At 36.7% G+C, this 19,221-nt stretch overlaps 1 protein-coding gene across 13 annotated transcripts in view; it reads left to right on the top strand.

Moving 5' to 3' along the window:
- The window catches only part of R3HDM1 (R3H domain containing 1), a 50,526-nt gene that overhangs the window by 28,986 nt on the left and 2,319 nt on the right, over window positions 1-19,221 (top strand). For 5 of the 13 annotated variants that reach the window (XM_084524250.1, XM_084524247.1, XM_084524248.1 and 2 more), the window contains 12 exons: window positions 505-659; window positions 2,176-2,277; window positions 4,817-5,077; window positions 5,833-5,953; window positions 10,016-10,170; window positions 10,727-10,875; window positions 12,328-12,431; window positions 13,030-13,197; window positions 16,245-16,414; window positions 16,639-16,789; window positions 18,215-18,297; window positions 19,102-19,186. In XM_084524250.1, coding sequence (XP_084380376.1) covers window positions 505-659; window positions 2,176-2,277; window positions 4,817-5,077; window positions 5,833-5,953; window positions 10,016-10,170; window positions 10,727-10,875; window positions 12,328-12,431; window positions 13,030-13,197; window positions 16,245-16,414; window positions 16,639-16,789; window positions 18,215-18,297; window positions 19,102-19,186 — 1,704 coding nt within the window. The remainder of the gene's footprint in view (window positions 1-504; window positions 660-2,175; window positions 2,278-4,816; window positions 5,078-5,832; window positions 5,954-10,015; window positions 10,171-10,726; window positions 10,876-12,327; window positions 12,432-13,029; window positions 13,198-16,244; window positions 16,415-16,638; window positions 16,790-18,214; window positions 18,298-19,101; window positions 19,187-19,221) is intronic. The other 8 variants (XM_084524244.1, XM_084524243.1, XM_084524242.1 and 5 more) reach the window with 4 other exon arrangements.

Below are 19,221 nucleotides of genomic sequence, written 5' to 3'. Positions count from 1 at the left end.
TAGCAGTTATAGGAGTACAATTGCAGCTACCGTTTTATATATATTTTATAAAAATGTTTGCCTTTAAGATGTTCAGTGTTCAAACTGATTAAAGAAGATTCATTTAATTGTCTTTTTAAAAGGTTTTTAAAATAGTATTTTTATTAGGGGTTTATTACTCTTGACTTTTTTTTAGTCTACTTAATAAAAATGAGTTTTTAGCAGGGTATAACAAATATTTTAGTGATCACTAAGTAAAGACTGGGTTTCTTTGTTTACTCTAAGACATGTTTACTTACATGTCTTAGCTGCATGAAGTTTGGCAGTTAAGGCCCTTTTAATCATGGCAATTCTAAACGTAGTTGTGGGGATTTGGCATAAATCTTGCATGAAATGGTGTGGCTTTGTTTTTAAATTGTATTAATTGATTCGTTTTGCTTACTGTAAACACATTTGTCTTCATTTTATCCAAATTTGGTTAATACAGCTGCCTGTCTCTGGTTGTGTTCTTTTTCAACTTCCCAGGTCAGCCGTTCCTCAATCCAGATGGCACTCCTGTTGTGTACAATCCTCCTATGCCTCAGCAGCCCGTTAGGACCCAAGTGCCTGGACCTCCACAACAGCCACCTCTTCCCCCACCACCTCAGCAACAGCCAGCAGCTAATCACATCCTCTCACAGGTGCACATGTCAAACACATGCTGCTTGTTCTGATGACTGATGCTGTCATATTGCTGTCTGATAATGAGGGATTAGTAGGGCTGCTCTGGTGACGCATATGTTAAAAGCAGCAGCAATGGCTGCAGAGATGAGTGTGGCTGGGCTTCTTCTCCACAGCCCTCAGAACTATCAGTTCTCCCAATAACTGAATGTGGTAGGCAGCCTTTTCTTATAAATACAGAAAACTAAAGAAAAAATAGTGAAAATGTTACGGTATCAAGAATATAGCATGCCTAGATTGCTCTGGAAAAGGAGTTCTGCCTTCATCCCATGTCACGCTTAGTCACACACACACAAACACCCCTAGCATACAGTCACATAGTCAGCAAACTGGGTAGGGAGTTAATCCAGTTGAAATCTCTTTTCATTAAGGTTATTTTTCAGTCTGATGAATTCCTGGGCCATACTGTACAAGCAGTATGGTGGCACAAAAGAGGTGGTTTAAGACTGGTGGGTATGAATGCCTCTTTGGTAGCACCTTGGCTTACCCTACTTAGAAAACCCTGTGCTGAAGAAAAACCCCATGCTGAAGAACAGGCTTTTTTATTTTTCTCATCTTGCACAAGAGGAATTTGGTAAAATAAGCCAGATTAAAGATGACTCAGCCCTTGAAGAAGAAAAGAAAAGTGAGCAATGTGTTATAGTCAGGAGAAGGGAGAATTCTACCTCTTTTTGCAGCAGCTATTTCAAGCACCAAGTATTGGCTATAGTCCCCTGTGGTGTTTTCAAATTGTTCTCAAGTTTTGTCAGAAAGTTATTTATAGAACTTTATCTGGCTTTATCCTTGTCCATTTTCCTTGGCTTAAATCTTCTGTTCAGGCTACCTGCATGTGACACAGTAACGATGGGCTGTTTTGAAACAGGTTCATTTATACAATTTCTCTCTGTCTGATCTACAAAAGCATGCAGTATTTGTAGTTTTCTTTGCAAATCCTTTACCACTTCTATAATTGCCTTCTCAATGGCTGCTGGAGTTAAACCTGCTCAAAATATTATTAGCAATGATAGATCTCTGATGTTTAAATAACCCCAATGCATACAAAATATTTCAGTATTGTTGGATAAAGGAAAGTAATACGTTTTAATCTGTGGTTAGTACTAGATTCATTCTGTATTTAGATGCTTTAAAATAACTTGTATTTAGAATGCATGTGCAGTTCTTATTTATAATTTCAAAAGAATCTCTCTCTCAAATAGTATATGCTAAATAGAAGCAATTTGACTTATTTGTTATACATAAGCTTTAAAATAAAGCAAACGCATTTCTGCTGGGATACAGATATTGAAAATTACGTTTATTTTAATTCTGTTCAGTCTTCAGCTTGATTTAATTGGGGAAAAAATGTATCCCTTCCCTCTCTGGTAATGACTGGAGCACGTTTGCCTTTTTTTTTTTTTTTTCCTATTAAAAAAGACTTTGTTTTCACTTCTCTTACTCCTAATGTTAACCATGTTTCTAAACCTGTTATTTCTTCAGCCTATCCGGCCTCTGCAGCCTTCTTCCCAGCCTGTTCAGTACTCTGCAGTCTCTTATCCACCCCCGCTCCTGCCAGTCTCCTCTACCCAGCAATATTCTGTGGTATTATATCTTCTGTTCATTTCCTCTCTGCATGGGTTAATCTTTAGTGGGTGCTGACCTTTGCTTGGGTTGTTTGTAAGTGGTGTCTGATACCAGTGTAATGACTGGCTGGCTTCTTAATCGCAGTAAAATATTACCTGAGTGGTTGAAAATAGTTCCTGAGGTTTTACCCTCTAAATTTCAAGCTCAACAGAAATACATACAATTGGACTATTCCTATATACGTGTATTAATTGATTTATATATTTTATTTTTTTTCCTTTGTAGAGGGGAAGCTTTTTCAAAGTTTTGTTAGCCAGTCAATCAATACCTTCTATGTCTTTCAATTAACTTTTCTCCATCATTTCTTCTCGTTGCTATGTCTGCTCTCTCTTCTGCTGACCCCTAATCTCTTTTCAGGGATCACATGTGCAGTGTTGTTGTTTTTGTGGTTATATTTTCTAGCCTCTTTGCCAGAACTTTAACACTCCCAGTTCACGAGCATCCAGTATTAAATAGATGGAAGGTGGAAACGAAAAAATTAATATTCACTAAGAATCTTAACACCAAGACAAAATGAAGCCTAGGAAAGAAGAAAAGTTACCCAAAGCAGAATGTAAACTAGGGTTTGGGTCAAAAACTAGGCTTCCCAGCTTTCCATGCAGCTCTACATGTTATACAATAGCTATTTTAATATGTATTCAGAGTATTTTGTTACTGGTTTTGGTATTAATCAGAAACATTGTCTGGTAATAAATATAGATCTGAATTCAATAGGCTGCATATAATTAAAACTATATAATAAGTGTTATCTGTACTTTAGATATACAATCCTAAAAAGGAATTGCACTTCACAAAGGGTGTATTGTTTTTAGCAGTGTTGTTTCTCATGGTATTTTAGAGTTTGAATACATGTGAATTGCATTGAAAATAACTTAACCATTCTCATCTCATTAACTGAGAAGGTAATTAACCAATGTGAACTTCCTACGCAGTTTTAGCATATGAATAAATTGCTGCCTGTGGCAGCTAGTTCAAACATAGCTTAGGTTTCTGTGCTGTAATTTGCAATCATTGTTAGGCATACGTTTGTTAAAACAATGAAACTTCCCCAGGTTTATAATAGTTTCAAACCATTTCATGTTCAGGAAATGAGTTGAAGTACTAATTGTGCTGTCAGCTTCAAAAATGTATTTCTACTTATGGCAACTTACATAACATATAAAAAGGAATGATGGTCTAGGCTCATAATCTAAATTGAACACCTTCATAGTTGGTAGCAGGAAAGTTTGCTTTATCCATGTCTGGCAATACGGTGTTTCAATGGTTGATCATACTTGTACTGTACCTGTTGTTGTGGGAAGAACTGACCAGATCAGAATTCACTTGTATTCAGTGTATAACAGAAATAAACTTGCAGTGGCACTTCAGCCATTTGTAAAAGTAATATTTAATCAGAACTGAATATCAGGATCTCTTCTCTTAACTAGATATTATGGGGAGCAGAATGTAAAATCCAGTGTAGAGAAGTATTATGGTTGCATTAATAGGCCTCATCTCAAAATGAAGTGACAATGACAAGTTAAGTAGTTGATACGATGAAAATAAGTCTTTTTAAGATGTAAAGGTATTCTAAATAAAGTTTTAAGTGCAAATTCATATTTCTAGTATTTAGTATTTTTAGCCTTGGAACTATAAAACTTCATCAAACAATGTGAATATAGATCCATAAAAGACAGAGGTCGAACTTAGTTTTTGTCAATTAACTCATATTTTCGTCATATTGTCTTCAAATTTTTGAGTTTCTTCACATTTGGATTTTACTTGTGAACCTTCATTTTTAACAAAAGATAATTTATTAGAGATCACTTCTTATTTTCAGAATGCTGGTAATCCATTTGATGCTGAATTGCTTGAAAAGAAAAATGCTTGGGGTTACAGTAAGAGGAGTTTCATATTCCATGGGACTCCTGCAGTGCTCAGTGCTGTCAGTACCATAGTTTCAAATGTTAATAAAATACAGATAATGGGTAGCAGCTAGAATAGATTTTTGCAGCTGTTAGAAGGATTGATTTTTTGTTTTAGCATGACAAGTATGTAGTATAATACCAAGCTAGACAAATGTCTCCTGTTGTCCAGGATTAGAGCCTCATTAACTGAAAATTAAAAATTACTTTAACAATACTGTTGCCTTCTGCTGTCTTAACTGGGGGTTAACATTATTACTCAGGCTTTGGAGTCCAATCAGAAAATAAATTGAATTCTTACAATAAGTAGATAGAGGCAGATGTGGAGTGAGTAAAGTCTCTCAACATGGATGTTCTTTCCCACTGTCAGCCCTGAAGATAATTTGCTGCTGTGTTCTATCATGTGCTATCATTCTTCCTCCTGCTCTTTGGCTGATGTTGTAATTTGAGACATTCCTATCTGAAAATTTTACTTACTGAGCTATTTGTCGTTCACTTACTGTGATATAATCTTTTATTCTTATTTTATTTTGAGTACCTGTGAATGTAATTTTTGCCGTTTTTTTTTTTTTTTTTTTTTTTAACAACTACAGCAAGACAACCTAGGATCACAATTTAGCCATATGAGTCTTGCCCGTCAGCCACCTGCTGATCCAGCTGAACCTCATACCACTATGTTCCAGTCCACTGTAGTTCTCCAGCCCCCACAGCAGTCTGGTTATATCATCGCAGCTGCTCCACCTCCACCACCCTCTGGCCAACCAGTTTCTACTCAAGGCTACTCTACGTCTAGCCACCCTGTCAGCCAGCAAGTGCTCCAGCAGCAGGGATATATGCAGCAACCTGTGCCACAGGTACAATGGTTCTGTTTCCAGTCTACCAAAAGCTAAAATTAAAATATGATGATGCTGTTCCATTAATGGGCTTTTTATGTGCTGTGGGGATCCCTGTTAATTTGTGGCTTTGTGCATTTTTTTTCTCATTTGTGTTTTGAAATGAATGACCTTAGTGTACTTGAGGAGGAATAATCACTCAGATTTGTCTATTTAGCTAGTTAAATAAAAACAAACAAAAACCATAAATATCAGAGCACTGTGTTACTGGTAGTGACATTTTAAAACTACCAAATGTGGATTTTGTACATCCTTGTGTTCTCCATTGTTTTCTAGTGTCTCAGATGTTTCCTTATGCAAATTGGTCCAAAGATCCTGAATCTGCTCCCATCTCCCCTCCAACCTTCTCCATGGTTCCACCAAGTAGTTATTGCAGTTTAAAAGTAGCAGTGCATTACTTTCCTCTGGCATTGGCTAAAATGACATGTATTGTCACCAGAGACTGCTAAAAACAGTTCATGAAAATAGTGCTGATGTAGGGGAATTTAGTGTTTTGGAACTTATTTCTTCTACAATGAAAGTACAAGAAATCAGCTGTTAAAAGAGAGACTTTATATAATACAGAGTAAGTATTTTTATTTGCTAAAGCATTTAACATTAGTTGCACCATTAAAGTTTTGCACCTCTTTTATTGTGTGCACATCTTTTTGTGTTTATGTGTATGCCTGCTACAAACTTGCGGGTAGTGCATCTCTTTAATTGTCGTTTGTCTTTAGATGCCAGCTTGTTATTGTACACCCAATCAGTACTCGCACTCCAGCCAACAGTATCGACCTGTTTCTGTCCATTACAACACGCAGCAAAACCAACCATTGGCACAGCCCGGACAGCAGACAGGTTTGTTGAACTTAATTCAGCATTTTGAATACCTTGGGTGTGTTTTTTTCCTGTTTTAAGGTGAATAAATAACTTTAAATGACGTAACGCTGCAGAGATGCACCTTATCACCTTATCTCTTGTTTTGAAGCTTTGGTTACTAATTTTAGATGTGGCATGAAAACACTGCTATGCAGACCATGTTGGTAATACTGTCATTTATTTTTAAATGCAATTGAAAATAATATAGAGTAATTTTTTTGTCCTTTGACTAAAGGTATCTGGATATTGAATAGTATATATCATGAGACTTAAGTGGCTAGAATTAGTTTTCTGATCCTTCTATTTCGGTAAAGGCTTCTCTAGTGTTTTGACTTAGCTTCCTATGAATGTTATCAAGCTTTGTCTGTTTCCCTGCTTTCCTCTTGTCTTTTTTTCCTTTTGAATTAAGTATAGCTATCATATTCTAATAACCTGCCTACTTACAAATATTGTTACAACTTCTTCAGTAAGGTTTGGATTCCTAAAGCAAATTTATTTCTGAGTAGTATCTTAACTCATAGTAAAAACTTTCAGAAGTAGCTAGTGACATATGAAGGCAGAGAACATTTTGGCTGAGTCTGTTAAAAATCAGGGATTTAGTGTCATTCAGAAAGAAGGATTCTTTTATTTGCACCTCCCGCCCCCCAGATCTGAGTTTCAAAGCATGGGGTGATGTGCATCAGCATTAAGATGCAAAGGGAGGAATCAGTTGCTATTAGGTAAGTAAATTCGGTGCTTGTGTGTTTTCAGCTGTTGATGCTTTATTGAATTTCACCGTCTGTAACATGGACGGGTGAAAAGTAGCAGCCACGAAAATCTATTTCTGGCCTAGAAGAAATAAACATAATAAAGGGAGAAAGATAGCTGTGCAGACAACTCTTACTGCTTTGATAAGGTACCTTGTGCCTCTAGTCCCAATATCAAGGGATCTTGTTAGGGTAGTGAAAGGATGGTCCAGCCAATAATTCAATTCCACTCATTCCTGCTTGGTTACTTGGTGTGTGGCTAGCACTAATGGCAGAGAAAAACATTTTACTAGGAACCAATTGCTACCTCGCCATTGCTGGCTCTCATTTACTGCTTTAGAGACAACTCCGAATCTCCATTCTGGACATTAAAAAGGTTTCACCTTGTAGTTTTTGTTCTGCAAACTGCTTATGAGATTGTATGTTTTGTAATTACCTCTCATGGGTTTATTTTAAACATTTGTACTAAGCTAACGCAAAGCTACATCTGAAATGGTCGATGCCTACTAGCGATGGCTGGTGGTGAGCTGAAGGACAGCGTGCTACTTGGCTAACGTGGCAACGAGTCCTTTGGGCTGGGGCCCTTCCAACTGCGGATATTCTGGGATTCTGGCCCTGGTCAAGAGTGAGAACAAACAAATCACGTGTTACATAAAAACCAGGGGTTTTACTCATTTTGTAAAGCAGTTGCTAACTCTGAAATTGCTTTCCAAACACAAAGTTAAGTGAAAGATGACAGCTTCTGAGAGCGTGGCACCTGAAGCCACGTTTGGTTTAACATTATGAGCTGGCCTGACTTTGAGCTGTTGAATTCGGGGCCGTAACACTGTCTGAGAGGTTTACATTTCTCACAGTGAACCGGTCTCTTTTTCAGCTGCTTCCTGGCTTCCTTGCTAAAGGGGTTTCACCTGTAATATTTAGTTGTCTGGTGTTTGGTTTTTTTGGTTTGTTTGTTTGTTTTCCCACTTCTGTTTTAAATGCTTTGCCCAAAACAGAGGTATTTCATGTCCTCATGATCGTGAGGGCCAGCTGACCAAAAGACCTAACTGTAGGTTGATTAAAAGTCTTATCTGAACAGCAGTAACTGTAGGAACATCAGCTGAAGTTCAACTAGCTTCTGCTACAAAACTGCCAATCATCACTGTCACAGTAATAATAGCTCTATTTGTAATAGATTCCGAGCCTTATTCAGAGCTGGTTAACTAGGTTATTTTACTTTCTTGTTCTTGAATAAAAGCCATTTTTCACTCTTAACATGTTATTCAGAAATGTATTTCTATATCCTGTGGGTTAATTCCTCTTATATTAAGTGATTACTTTATGGAAATACCAAGAAGCATGCTTCTTTTTGTAGCTGCTGCTTCTTGTAGCTGCTGTTCTGGAATATTTCTTGGTAATGAGGCAGTCTGCTCAGGCAGGTGCGGGTTTTCTTTTTCTGCTGAGTGTTGCATTTCTGTCATACCACTTTCTATGCAGAGGTGAAACTGGGAAACTAAAAATAGAGCATTCTTCAGAATTCTGTGGGGAACCTTCTTGGCACTCAATTTATATTGTTCCAGTTCTCTCCGCTTGCAAAATTGATTATGTCTGTCGCTGGAAGAGTCAGGAAAAAAAGCTGAAAAATATTCTCAGCAATGTTACAGTGGCGGGGAAGTGAGGGCTTTAGATTGCAGATGTGGTAATTGTATCTGTTGTATACTGCAGCTTTGCATTCGATTGCTTTTTAGGTGCCATAGATCACTTGGTAACAAAGCACATTTAAATATTTTGTTTGTAACAGATGAGAGATGGATTTTTCTATGCAGTCCAAGCTCAGTTATTAAAAATTGTAACTACTGACCTATTTGAGCAGGCATGGTTGTGAAGTTACATAGTACTCTGAAAATATTTATAGTGTCTTCTGTGTTTCTAATGAATAGCTCTCTTGGTTTTAACGAACTGAACCTTCTTCCCTTTAATTTTCTCCAGCATTATTTGGTGATGTTACCAGGCGTTGTTATTCTTCATTGTTGCAATTTCTATAAGAGAGATAGCCAGCTGAGACTTAATTCATAATGTTCATTGTACCTTGGATGTATGTAATCAGTGAATGTCTCTGGGTTTTTGTTGTTTTGTTTTTTTTTTTTTTTTTTTTTTTTTTAAAGAAAAGTGTTTGTTAACTGAATAATTATTTTCTAAATAGACTAAGCAATTTTTAAACACAATTTAAAAAAAATCCATGTGACTTTTTGCAGCTGTACTTGCTTTAGCAAATATATAGTTCCATATCAAGCCAGGGAGCATGGGGAATGTCAGATTCCTTGGAATATCAATGTGTCCAAGTTAATACAGGACTCCTCTTGCCATTGGTCCTTCTGACAAGCCCAGTTTTTTACTCTACAGTGGTAACTGGCCTAGTCTCAGAAACACAGTTAGTTATAGTTTTGTTGCTGATGTGGTAAGTATTTAAGGACATAACCTGTATGATGGAATAGGACAAAAAGAACTTGTGTCCTGCATGTGTTTTGATCAGTTACCTGTAACAGGTACCTACTATATGCTTAAAAAAAAGTGGGAACAAGGCTGGAGCGTAATAAACGCTTGGGTGCCATTTCCTGTTTGGCACTCATGCTTTTTTTTTTTCTTCTTTTTTTCATTATTTATTATTTTTTTTATTTAGGACATTTTTGAAAGACAGCAAAGGGTGCCAGCTTAAGCAGTAATAAAGCGTTGCGGAGGCACTACAGTGGGGTGAATATGAAAAATCAGTTTGGTTTTGGTTGTTGTTTTTTAAAGGACTTGCACAAGTGCATTGCACAGTGTGCTTCAGCCTTGACTCGTAGGTGAGATACTTTCATCCTGGGGCACCTGAGATGCTAGCAGAATTTATCATAACCAGAATTTCAAAGCTGAAGTATTATAAACAGCCTTGTTTATAATAATAGACAATTAATTGTTTTTGACATTATTTAGCATGGTTTTTTCAAATGCTTTCAGCTTTCACCAATCAAATCAAGGTGTCAATGCATGTAACTCGGAGTGCAAAGAAATATTGCAAGCATGTGAGTGCAGCATTGCAGATAGTATGTGTGGTATTTAATGGTGGGGCCAGGTGGTTGTAAATGAATGAAATCTGTTGATTTTTTTAATGTTGGCTTCTTTTTATATGCATGGTAAGTTCAACTCTTAAGAAGTTGCCAGATGTAAAAAGCCATTGGAAAATGCCACACATACTTTTTCATACAGGCAGCTCTGTATAAAATGTCTTACATTTTAGACAGTACTTCCAAAATAATATTTAAATGTATAATTTCAGGTTACCAAGTTTTGCCTAACCAGCAGCAAAACTACCAGGGGTTAGTTGGAGTTCAGCAGTCTCAGAATCAAAATCTAGTCAGTGGCCAACACAACAACGTTGGGAATCAAATTCAAGGTGTGATTGTTCCATATCCTTCAGTGCCATCGTATCAGGTGGGTAATTTACTCATAACTTTCCAGTCACTCTTCTGTTCTGTTGAGTGATCTTTTTTATTGAAGTGCATTGCTTTGTAAATGCAGGAAAGCTGCAAGTACATTTTAAAGGTGACTTGGAGGAGAGAGATTTAAAATAAATAAATAAATGATTGAAGCATGAAGCAGACCTATCACAAATTGACAGATTTTATCCCTCTTGAATACTAAGTGCTGCATTAATTGTGGTTCAGAGGATGGGGAAGAAAAAGCTTGTAAGAATTCCACCCACTCCACTCCTTAACTATTGTAGAGAAATTCTTTTGTTAATTTATGGAGTCCCTTGGAAGCAAAATATCCATTTTTAGGGAAGAAGGTAAAAACTTTTGTTTTATAAAGCACTGTTATTTCAACTCGTGTTATCACTAGTGTTCTGGATTTAGAGAGTTCTGGTAGATCTTTGTTGTTTTGTTTTCAAAAAAAAAATAATAATAAAAAATCTTAAAGTAGGTGATGGTCAAGAAGCAGAAGGAAAAATTTTCTGCACAAGAAGGTCTTAACGTGTTCTCAATTTTAGGTTTCGGTGCCTCAAGGTTCCCAGGCAGTGCCCCAGCAGACATATCAACAGCCTGTAATAATTCCCGGTCAGTCAAATCAAGGATTGCCCACAACAGGAATGCCAGTTTACTACAGTGTCATTCCATCAGGTCAACAGAATAACTTAAGGTTGGTTATTTGATTTCTCAGCAACCAGGTTTAATTGCCTTGTAGTAACTGACAGGATCTGCTACATTACTGCATGTATTAAATATATTTTAAAGGTAGACTTAAAAATGCTTTATTAGCTGTTTTTTTCTCTTACGCAATTCAGTTTTTGTGTCACTGCTGCATGGCTTCGTCTACTTAAATGAATCTGAGTTCTTGTTCTTTGTACTCAAATGGTTCTTAACCTTTTCTGTAGTTATGTTTGAGGCTCAGTGAATTCACCTGTAGACGTAATCCCAGACTTGTTTTGTAAATCAATTTTATTGCTTATTCTCTTGCATCATTTGCAATGGCCATCTCTATCAAACAGGGCAGCATCTTGCCTTTAAGGACAGCATCTTGCCTTTATTGCAGTAATAGGTCGTAATGCTTTTCAACAGAGAAGGTGGAATACTGTTCTGCAGGAACTGAATAGTCTCAAACCTGTGGGTCACCACTGAGAACTATAATCATTAGACGAGAAGCTGTGTGAGGCAATACATCCCACGCATATTGAAAACTGAAACAGGTTGCTTTCTGAGTTTGGTTCGTTTCAATGGCATCTTTAAATTAAAATCATATACTTGACACATGGGACAAAGGATGGGAAAATTTTCATGTGAAGTTACAGGTGAAAATGGATTCCCAGTGGAAGCTTAAAAAGATTGTCCCTCCTTTTTTCCACAGTTTGAAGTTATAAAAACTTATTTCTCATTCCCTCAGAACATTCAGTTCATATGTTAATGAAAACTTCAACTTTATACTGAAGTACCAGACGCTGTAGACACCATCCTGCTTGTAGTCCACCAACCTGATGTTCTGCCTCTGGCAGAATGACCAGTTACTGTTACGATAGAATCTGTTACTTACCTGTTTTTGCCATTAATGCCCTGAAAAATACCTGGCATAAATAAACGTTGTTCTTTTCTTAAGTATTACAAATGCAAGGCTGTTTCATGACCAGCTGTTTTTCCGATTTGGTGAAGCTGCAGTAAGGCAACCCCTGCAGCCACCTGTTTAGGCTGTGTTACTCTGCACTGAAGCATCTGAAATCCTTGTGGCAGGTTCTGTGGTGGCCATTTAACCAAGACCTAGTTACGGTTAATTAAGACAATGAACTGCCATTTTTTCATATTCTATGCATCTTTATACTTAAACAGTTCTCTTTGCACAAAGGTAGTACATCAAAATATTAAATTAGTAGTGTTTTTGATATATGCAGACTGTAAGTTGTGGCCAAGGAAGAGCTGTGAAATTTCTGTCGTCTTCAGAAGCAGATTCCTGGGTGGGGAATAGGGGGGAATATTGCTGATTGAAGTTAACAATACCCCAGTAACTTGCCATCTGTGTAGACAGTGAACACAATGGTTATGATTAAATAAATACGTGACATAAACCTCTGGTAGTCATGTTTGTTTTTTATTGTTATTGTAGTTCATCAGTAGGATATTTGCAGCCTCCTGGATCAGAGCAGATACAGTTTCCTAGAACATCATCACCATGTAACTCACAGCAGCTTCAAGGACAGCAATGTGCAGGTTGGAGGATTGAAGTGTGTTTTTGTGTGTGTGTGTGTGTTGTGGTTTTGTTTGTTGGTTGTGGGGTTTTTTTTTGTGTTTTTTTTTTTTTGAAAGACTTATAAGTTTCTAACAATTATTATGCTGGGTGATTGCATAAGGGTTTAATTTAGAATTAACTATTTTATTGTATTTCCTTCTGTATACTATGTTTAAAATTATATTGCAAGCAGATTAACTTCACATCTTAATTTATCGCTGAGAGCCCTGAAGTTACTTTCTTAGAATTCAGTCCTGTATGGCATAATGGCTTGCAAGTCAGCTTCTGAATTGAGACAGACATGGGAACAATGCTTTCTCACCCAAATGACTTTCATCTTTTCCTCAATTATGGGAGCTATGTGGGTCTGATTGATTTATTTATTTTTGGAGTTCCTGAGAAGAGACTAAAAATTGTAATCATTCTGGGTCTGGACTGAGACGAGTAGTCACTTTTTTTTTTTTTTTTTTTTTTTTTTACTGTTGAAAGGGGAAATGAAATACTCATAAGTTGTGTGGTGTGTTCTGTTTTCCTGTTTGTTTTTTCTGTTAGTCTTATTTACTGCTTCTGCTTTCATAGTTTATAGCAACCATTCAAGTCAGAAGCCATCACCTCCTACATTATTGCCACCTTCATCAAAGTCAAAGCCGCAACAGGCTGCTTCCATTGTGCACTACAGCATAGTGTCTCCACCCTCATCATGTAAAAGTTCACCCACTGGTCTTTCCATCATGCAGCCAATAAAAGGTATATTTTATTGGGATTTTCATCTACACCATTCTGTCTAGAAATCTGTTGTAAATGGTCAGACTGATTTTATGGCTCCCTGCTAAAACAGTTGTGACTTGAATGAATGCTTTTTTCTTAATTCTTCATCTAAATTGCTATCATTGTAACATTAAAAATGACAACTTTTGAACTGAAATGAAACAAAAGCCAACCTCACATGGGCAGCTTGGAGGCAGCCTTCTTCAACAGAGAAGATTGTCACATAGCAGAAGCGTTTAAATCAGGTTTGGAGTGTTTCAGTCTTTTAGGTAATTTTTAAAAGGCATATAATAGCAGCTTCAGTGGGGTGTGAAAACACCAGTGATACAGAGCTTGTCTTATGCATGAAATGTTTGTAAATATTAACATCCAAACACTTAAAACCTCTGAATTTCCAAACACAATTATCATAAAATTGGGCTGGTCAGGAGGTTAAGAGTATAAAGTAGCCTTCAAACCAGAGGTTATAGATCAATCATAGTGAGTGGTACTGTCCTTATTTCACTGATAGGGAGTTTGATGCATCAGGGAGATTTGGTTGGCAAAAAAGGGAGTAATCTCAAATATTGCTATCTCAGTATTTTTCAGGCAAGTAATAGATTAAACAACTAGGTCAGTGACCTAGATTCCAGTATAGATGTGATGCTTCTTACGAACTTATAAGATATTTTTAGAGCCTGTTTATTAGTAAATAGGTAACATCCACTTAAGTGGCAGGATAGCTGTTCACAGCAGTTCTGGTTTTGTTTCCATTTCCTCAACACTTTGAATTTGTTTGGATGTAGTTCTTGAAGACTGTCATTTCAGGATGTCCAAAATCAGTCTAGCCTTACTTGGTTCTACCCTTATCTTGGTAGTTTTGGTTTTATTCCGTTTTGAAGGCCTGATTCAAAGCTGTGATTAATACAAGTTTGGGGAAGGGGAGAGCCTCTGTGACAGAGAACAAGTACCAAGTGAATAAAGAAAAGCATGCGCTTCAGCTACAGTGATACTGAGATGATACCTCAAGGTGGTTGAGGTGAGGACGTATGCAGACAAGCAGCTGAGTGGTAGATTTGTAGAAGATTTGTAGATTTGTAGAAGACCAGACTCCTGATCTGGGAGATTTTTCAGGGGTTTCTTCCGTGTTTTTTCTTCTCATGCATTTTGATAATTGAAGTGAAGTGTCTGCAAACAGAGGTATGCTTTCGATGACACTTTATTTCAAGCATGCTTGTTTAGGCAAAGATTTCCATTTGTTTTCACTTACTGAAATGCTGTAGAAGTAGAAAGAACCAGCATTTGGGGGATTTATGGAGGGTGGTTTTTTGGTAGTTTAAGTAGAATTTTCAGATTGTGACACATTTTAGAAATGATGCTATTGATAAGTCTGAAATACAAGCGTGTTTTTGTTGGGCATTCTTATTGAACAGAGATGAGACAAAAGAGTTGTATGCCAAGTGCTGCAGAATACTATAAAATACAGTATTTTAAGACAGTAAGATGTAAATATGCCATTTTAATGTTTATAAATATATGCATAAAAATGAAATAATATAAATATATGCCTAAAAATGAAATATTTTTTCTTGTGTAAAACAGCGTGTACATAGATGTTTGCTTGGTACACCTCAGGTTTATGTATAGGGTTTACATAAGCTTATGGGCTTGGCCACCTGGAAAGTGTTGTGGGGTGTGTTGTTCTGATTGTGTAGCAGATACCTGTAAGTAGATGTATGTTTTATTTTGCCATGCAACAAAATAGAACAATTTGCAATGTGGCTCTTACAGGGACACTCAAATGTATATCCACTAAAATTGGTGAGGTAATCTGATGATTACATCTAAGTCTGTAATACCTGGGTACAACGTTTTTGCCATTAAAAAGATTGGAAAGAGAGTATAGATGCAAAAGTACTGCTTGTATCACTTTATTTTGATAAAAATCAGTATAATAAGTATTTCAGAATACAGTTTAGAAAAGCTAATATAGTTTTATTATTGAATTTGTTATTCTATGTTATTTGGTTTGCATTTCAAAGGAGTCAGATTGTTTCTTTTTTGGACCGTAGGGGCAGTGAAAACAATAGCACATATAAAATGCATTTAAAAAAAAAAAAATCCATATCTGACTTACTGTTCCTAACTGATGCTACAACATAGGCGGTGATTTGAGAAGGTTGTAGATCCCATCTTTATAGGTGAATGATTAAATGCGGTTTCAATCACATATTTTAATCATTGTTTCAAAGAAATTATGTAAGCAGTGGGTAGAGGAAAGAAGGAAACTGAAAACAACCACTTTCACGTGAACATGACATTATATAAATTACCTGGGAAAGGGACAGGTCAACAGGGGGAGGACCAGTTTTCTCTCTGGAAACCTCTCATCACAACTCTTACGTGAAACTGTAAGGAACACCATCAGCTGTTTGGCCATTCTCTAACTGGAGTTTGTGTAGCTACCACAGTGGTAAAGTGGTACAGGATGTGGGGATCAGCTTGCAGTCTCTGTGCAGAAAAACAATCTCAGTTATGTAAAAATCCATTGTAAAATGTGTAAATGAGGGTAATTTTGCCTCGGACTGAAGATTAATTAGGTCTTTCTAATGTATGGTATAGTATCAGATAAAACATTTGGTATATCTTGTAAACTAACTAGGTAAACTGTTTTTAAATGATGTATATTTTTCTTGATAGGATTGTTCTTCAATGCATTACTCTGACAGTAACTGCAATGAATGTTGAGTAATTTCAACTACCATTAAATAGAATTTGTTTCAAAAATATTCTCAATAATGAGTTTCATTGGTTTCCGTTTATCTTTTATAGTTCTGGGAAGCCTTCTCAAGTTAATCTAGTGCACATTTATCTGATAGTGGAAATATAATTGTTCAGAAGATACTTGTCCTAGTTTTCTGTAATTGAGCAGCTTATTTAGCAAGATGTCCATTATGCTATTTCTCTTTTTTCACGTTTTTTCTTGTAAAATAAAAATTTAAATATATGATAAACTAACTGTATTCTACCAATTTCTTGTCTTGCAGCAGTAGCAGCACCACCAGGTGGAGGAGTAGTAATGATGCAGCTAAATATACCTAACAATCCTCAGCCTCGGAACCATTCACCTCCACAGTGGAAACAGAATAAATACTACTGTGATCATCAAAGGGGGCAGAAGTCCGCAGAACTTAGCACTTTAGACAGTGCTGCACAGGTATGAGCTTTTTGATTTATTTTCTAGCATGACTTATTTGCATAAATTGCACCTTTGCATGTCATTTTGTGTTGGTTTTCTTTCTCCCCAAAAGTTCTTTTGGGGAATTAAATCTGTTCTGATGGTACTTAATATACCAATTTTAATTTTGCTTCCAGCGTTTGAATGCTGTAGATGTCATTGCTCACCTAGATACTTTCTAAAACACTAACTTGTTTATCCAGTTGCAGCATAGTCCTCAAGTAGGTAGTCCCGTCACCTCACCGGCCCAATCACCAGCACCAGCTCAGCTATCAAACATGAAGAACATCCGTCCCACATTAACACCTCTTTCTATTGTGCCCCAGTTTTCTAGACCTTTCGTCCCTGGACAAGGTATATTTTTAGTTAACTAAAATATTTCTGTGGTTTTATTTTCAATAAATGTTTTAAAATACAAGCTATATAAGGATTTTGTGACAAACTGTGGCTCACATGAGTAGTCTTGCTGCTGAAGCGGGATCATCAAAACTGCCCACCTTGCATCATGTACAATTTGACCTTATCACTGCACTGGTATCATTCCCCATATTCTCAAAAGCCTCGATCTTTTGTTGTTGGACCTTCTATAACTCACTAGCTTTCTCTCATGAGAAATTGCCCACTGTAGAATTGAAAATATTAATACAATGTTTGATATAATTTAGTTTCAAGTTTTAACCATAAATCAAGAACTCTACATCTATTTACAAAAGGTATAATTTTAGAGCTACAAAGATAAATCATGTGGGACAAGCTGACCTTAACACATTGGGTGGTAATGGTATCTTTTGGAGAAAAGGACACAGAAATGTCACGTTAAGATGAATGTTCTACCAAACTCATTTACTCATTGATGATGCACTGAATCAAACCACTGCCTAAGTGCGAATTCTTCATTCCTTTTAGAAAAACTAGCATGATAGAAGAAAAATCCTTGTAGAATAATTTCATTCATTCCTCTGCTGCCCTGTTATCGTAAAACAGAAAATAGGGAATTTTCACTGAGATGTGATAAAAATTGGAAAACAAATGATAAATCCTGTGTCAGTGACCAAGGATGTCCATTATGTTTGGACATCTGCAATTCCCAAACTTGAAATCAGTGGGTCTTACTTTATAGAAAAATTGCATTAAAGTAAAACAAAACTTAGAGAAAAATCTGTTAGGTCTTCCTTACTGATAGAGAAGACCTTATTTTCCTTTGTTTGCCTTTGTCTTACCTTCTGCATGATCTTTACACTATTGCTTTGTGTTCCATTCCTCTTGTTTAAAAAAAAAAAAAAAAAAAATCCAGGTTGCCTGTTGTAAATCGTGTCCCTCAACTTTCTTACTCTTCTGTGATTTATTAAAAATTTATGTTCACTGATCTTGTGGCTCCTTGGAGCAAAAAGGATATACAGATGTACCTGGCACTAGATTACCAGGAATATAGAGAGATTACCATGGAAATGGTTAAACTGTTACACTGACAGCATCCTCATTAAGCTCATTTTGATGTGACAGGATTTAGAGAAGACTGCTTTGAAGGGGAAAAAAAAATAGTACATTTTTCAGTGGAACTCTGAAATACAAGAGAGCCTTAGGCTTGTAGCCTTCCACCTTGTGATCAGTAAGACTTACTTATAGACATTTACTTAATGGTGCCAAATCTTATTTTCTTAGCTTAGCCAAATACACTGCTTTGTGCAGTCATTCTGATTTCTCTTTGGTGTAAGCGAATTTGGAGAGAGTTTTTATATTACAGGAAAAAAAAGCTTTCTAATTACCTTTCTCTTTAAGGAGATGCCAGATACCCATTGCTCGGCCAGCCCCTGCAATACAATCCACCATCTTTGTTACGTGGACAAGTAGCAAGCCAACAGGTATTAAAGACAACACTCTCCTGGAAACACTGAAGAAAACAGTTCAGGACTACAGTTATAATAACCATGAACAGGAGAATATATCATTGCATTAGAAAAGTAACTGATTGGAAAGCACGTGCTTTCCAATAACTGTTTTTATTCTGTGTTGATACTTCCCATTGTTCCTGTTGCAAAAATACAGAGAAGCATTATGAAATGTAGCTTTTCTTTTGAACTGAAATTCCAACCTACAAAAGAAGATAGAAGGCCCAGTGTAGAATATGGATTCTTTTGGAGGCAGTTTGCCAGCAGTTCAAAAAACTGGAGAGAGACTGTTTCTGTAAATTATTGTTTTATTTGAATAACAGTTTTTTAAAAATAGAAAATACATACGGGTATTTCTAAGCAAAGGGTGTCTTTGTTTCTTACAAGAAAGCCAAAATATTAAGAGTTTGCAAAGCTCACAAGTCTTGCCATCTATTTAATTTCTGGGACAGACACAGACCCTCTCCCTTGCTCAGTTCTACCTGAGATCAGCCAGAAGGTGTGTTGGGTTTGGGGGCGGGGATGGATTTTTTTTCCAAGAAGGGTTGAGGTGATTTTTCATCATTTGCTTCCTTTCTTGTGAAGGATTGAATGCCCCTGACTGCAGGATTGCTAAACTCCATGACTAAAATCAGACATGGAAATCTTTTCTATACCACAGTAGCACAGGTTACTTTTCAGACATTCTCCTGCATAATTTTTCACTGAGCTAACCCAGATATTTCAAAATACTGATGCGCTGTCATTAAAGTACATCATTTATATCCATCTCTCCAGTGTCAGCCTGGAAACAGACACGGAAACAGGGGGAAGAAACCAGCAAAGAAGGCTGCTTCAACAGATCTTGGTGCGGGAGAACCAGGTATAGAATTGCTGACTGACACAGTCCTCCAGCAG

Source organism: Aythya ferina (genome assembly GCF_964211825.1).
Source record: "Aythya ferina genome assembly, chromosome: 6".
Classification (NCBI taxonomy): Eukaryota; Metazoa; Chordata; class Aves; order Anseriformes; family Anatidae; genus Aythya; species Aythya ferina.
This window is presented reverse-complemented; position numbering and strand designations above follow the sequence as displayed.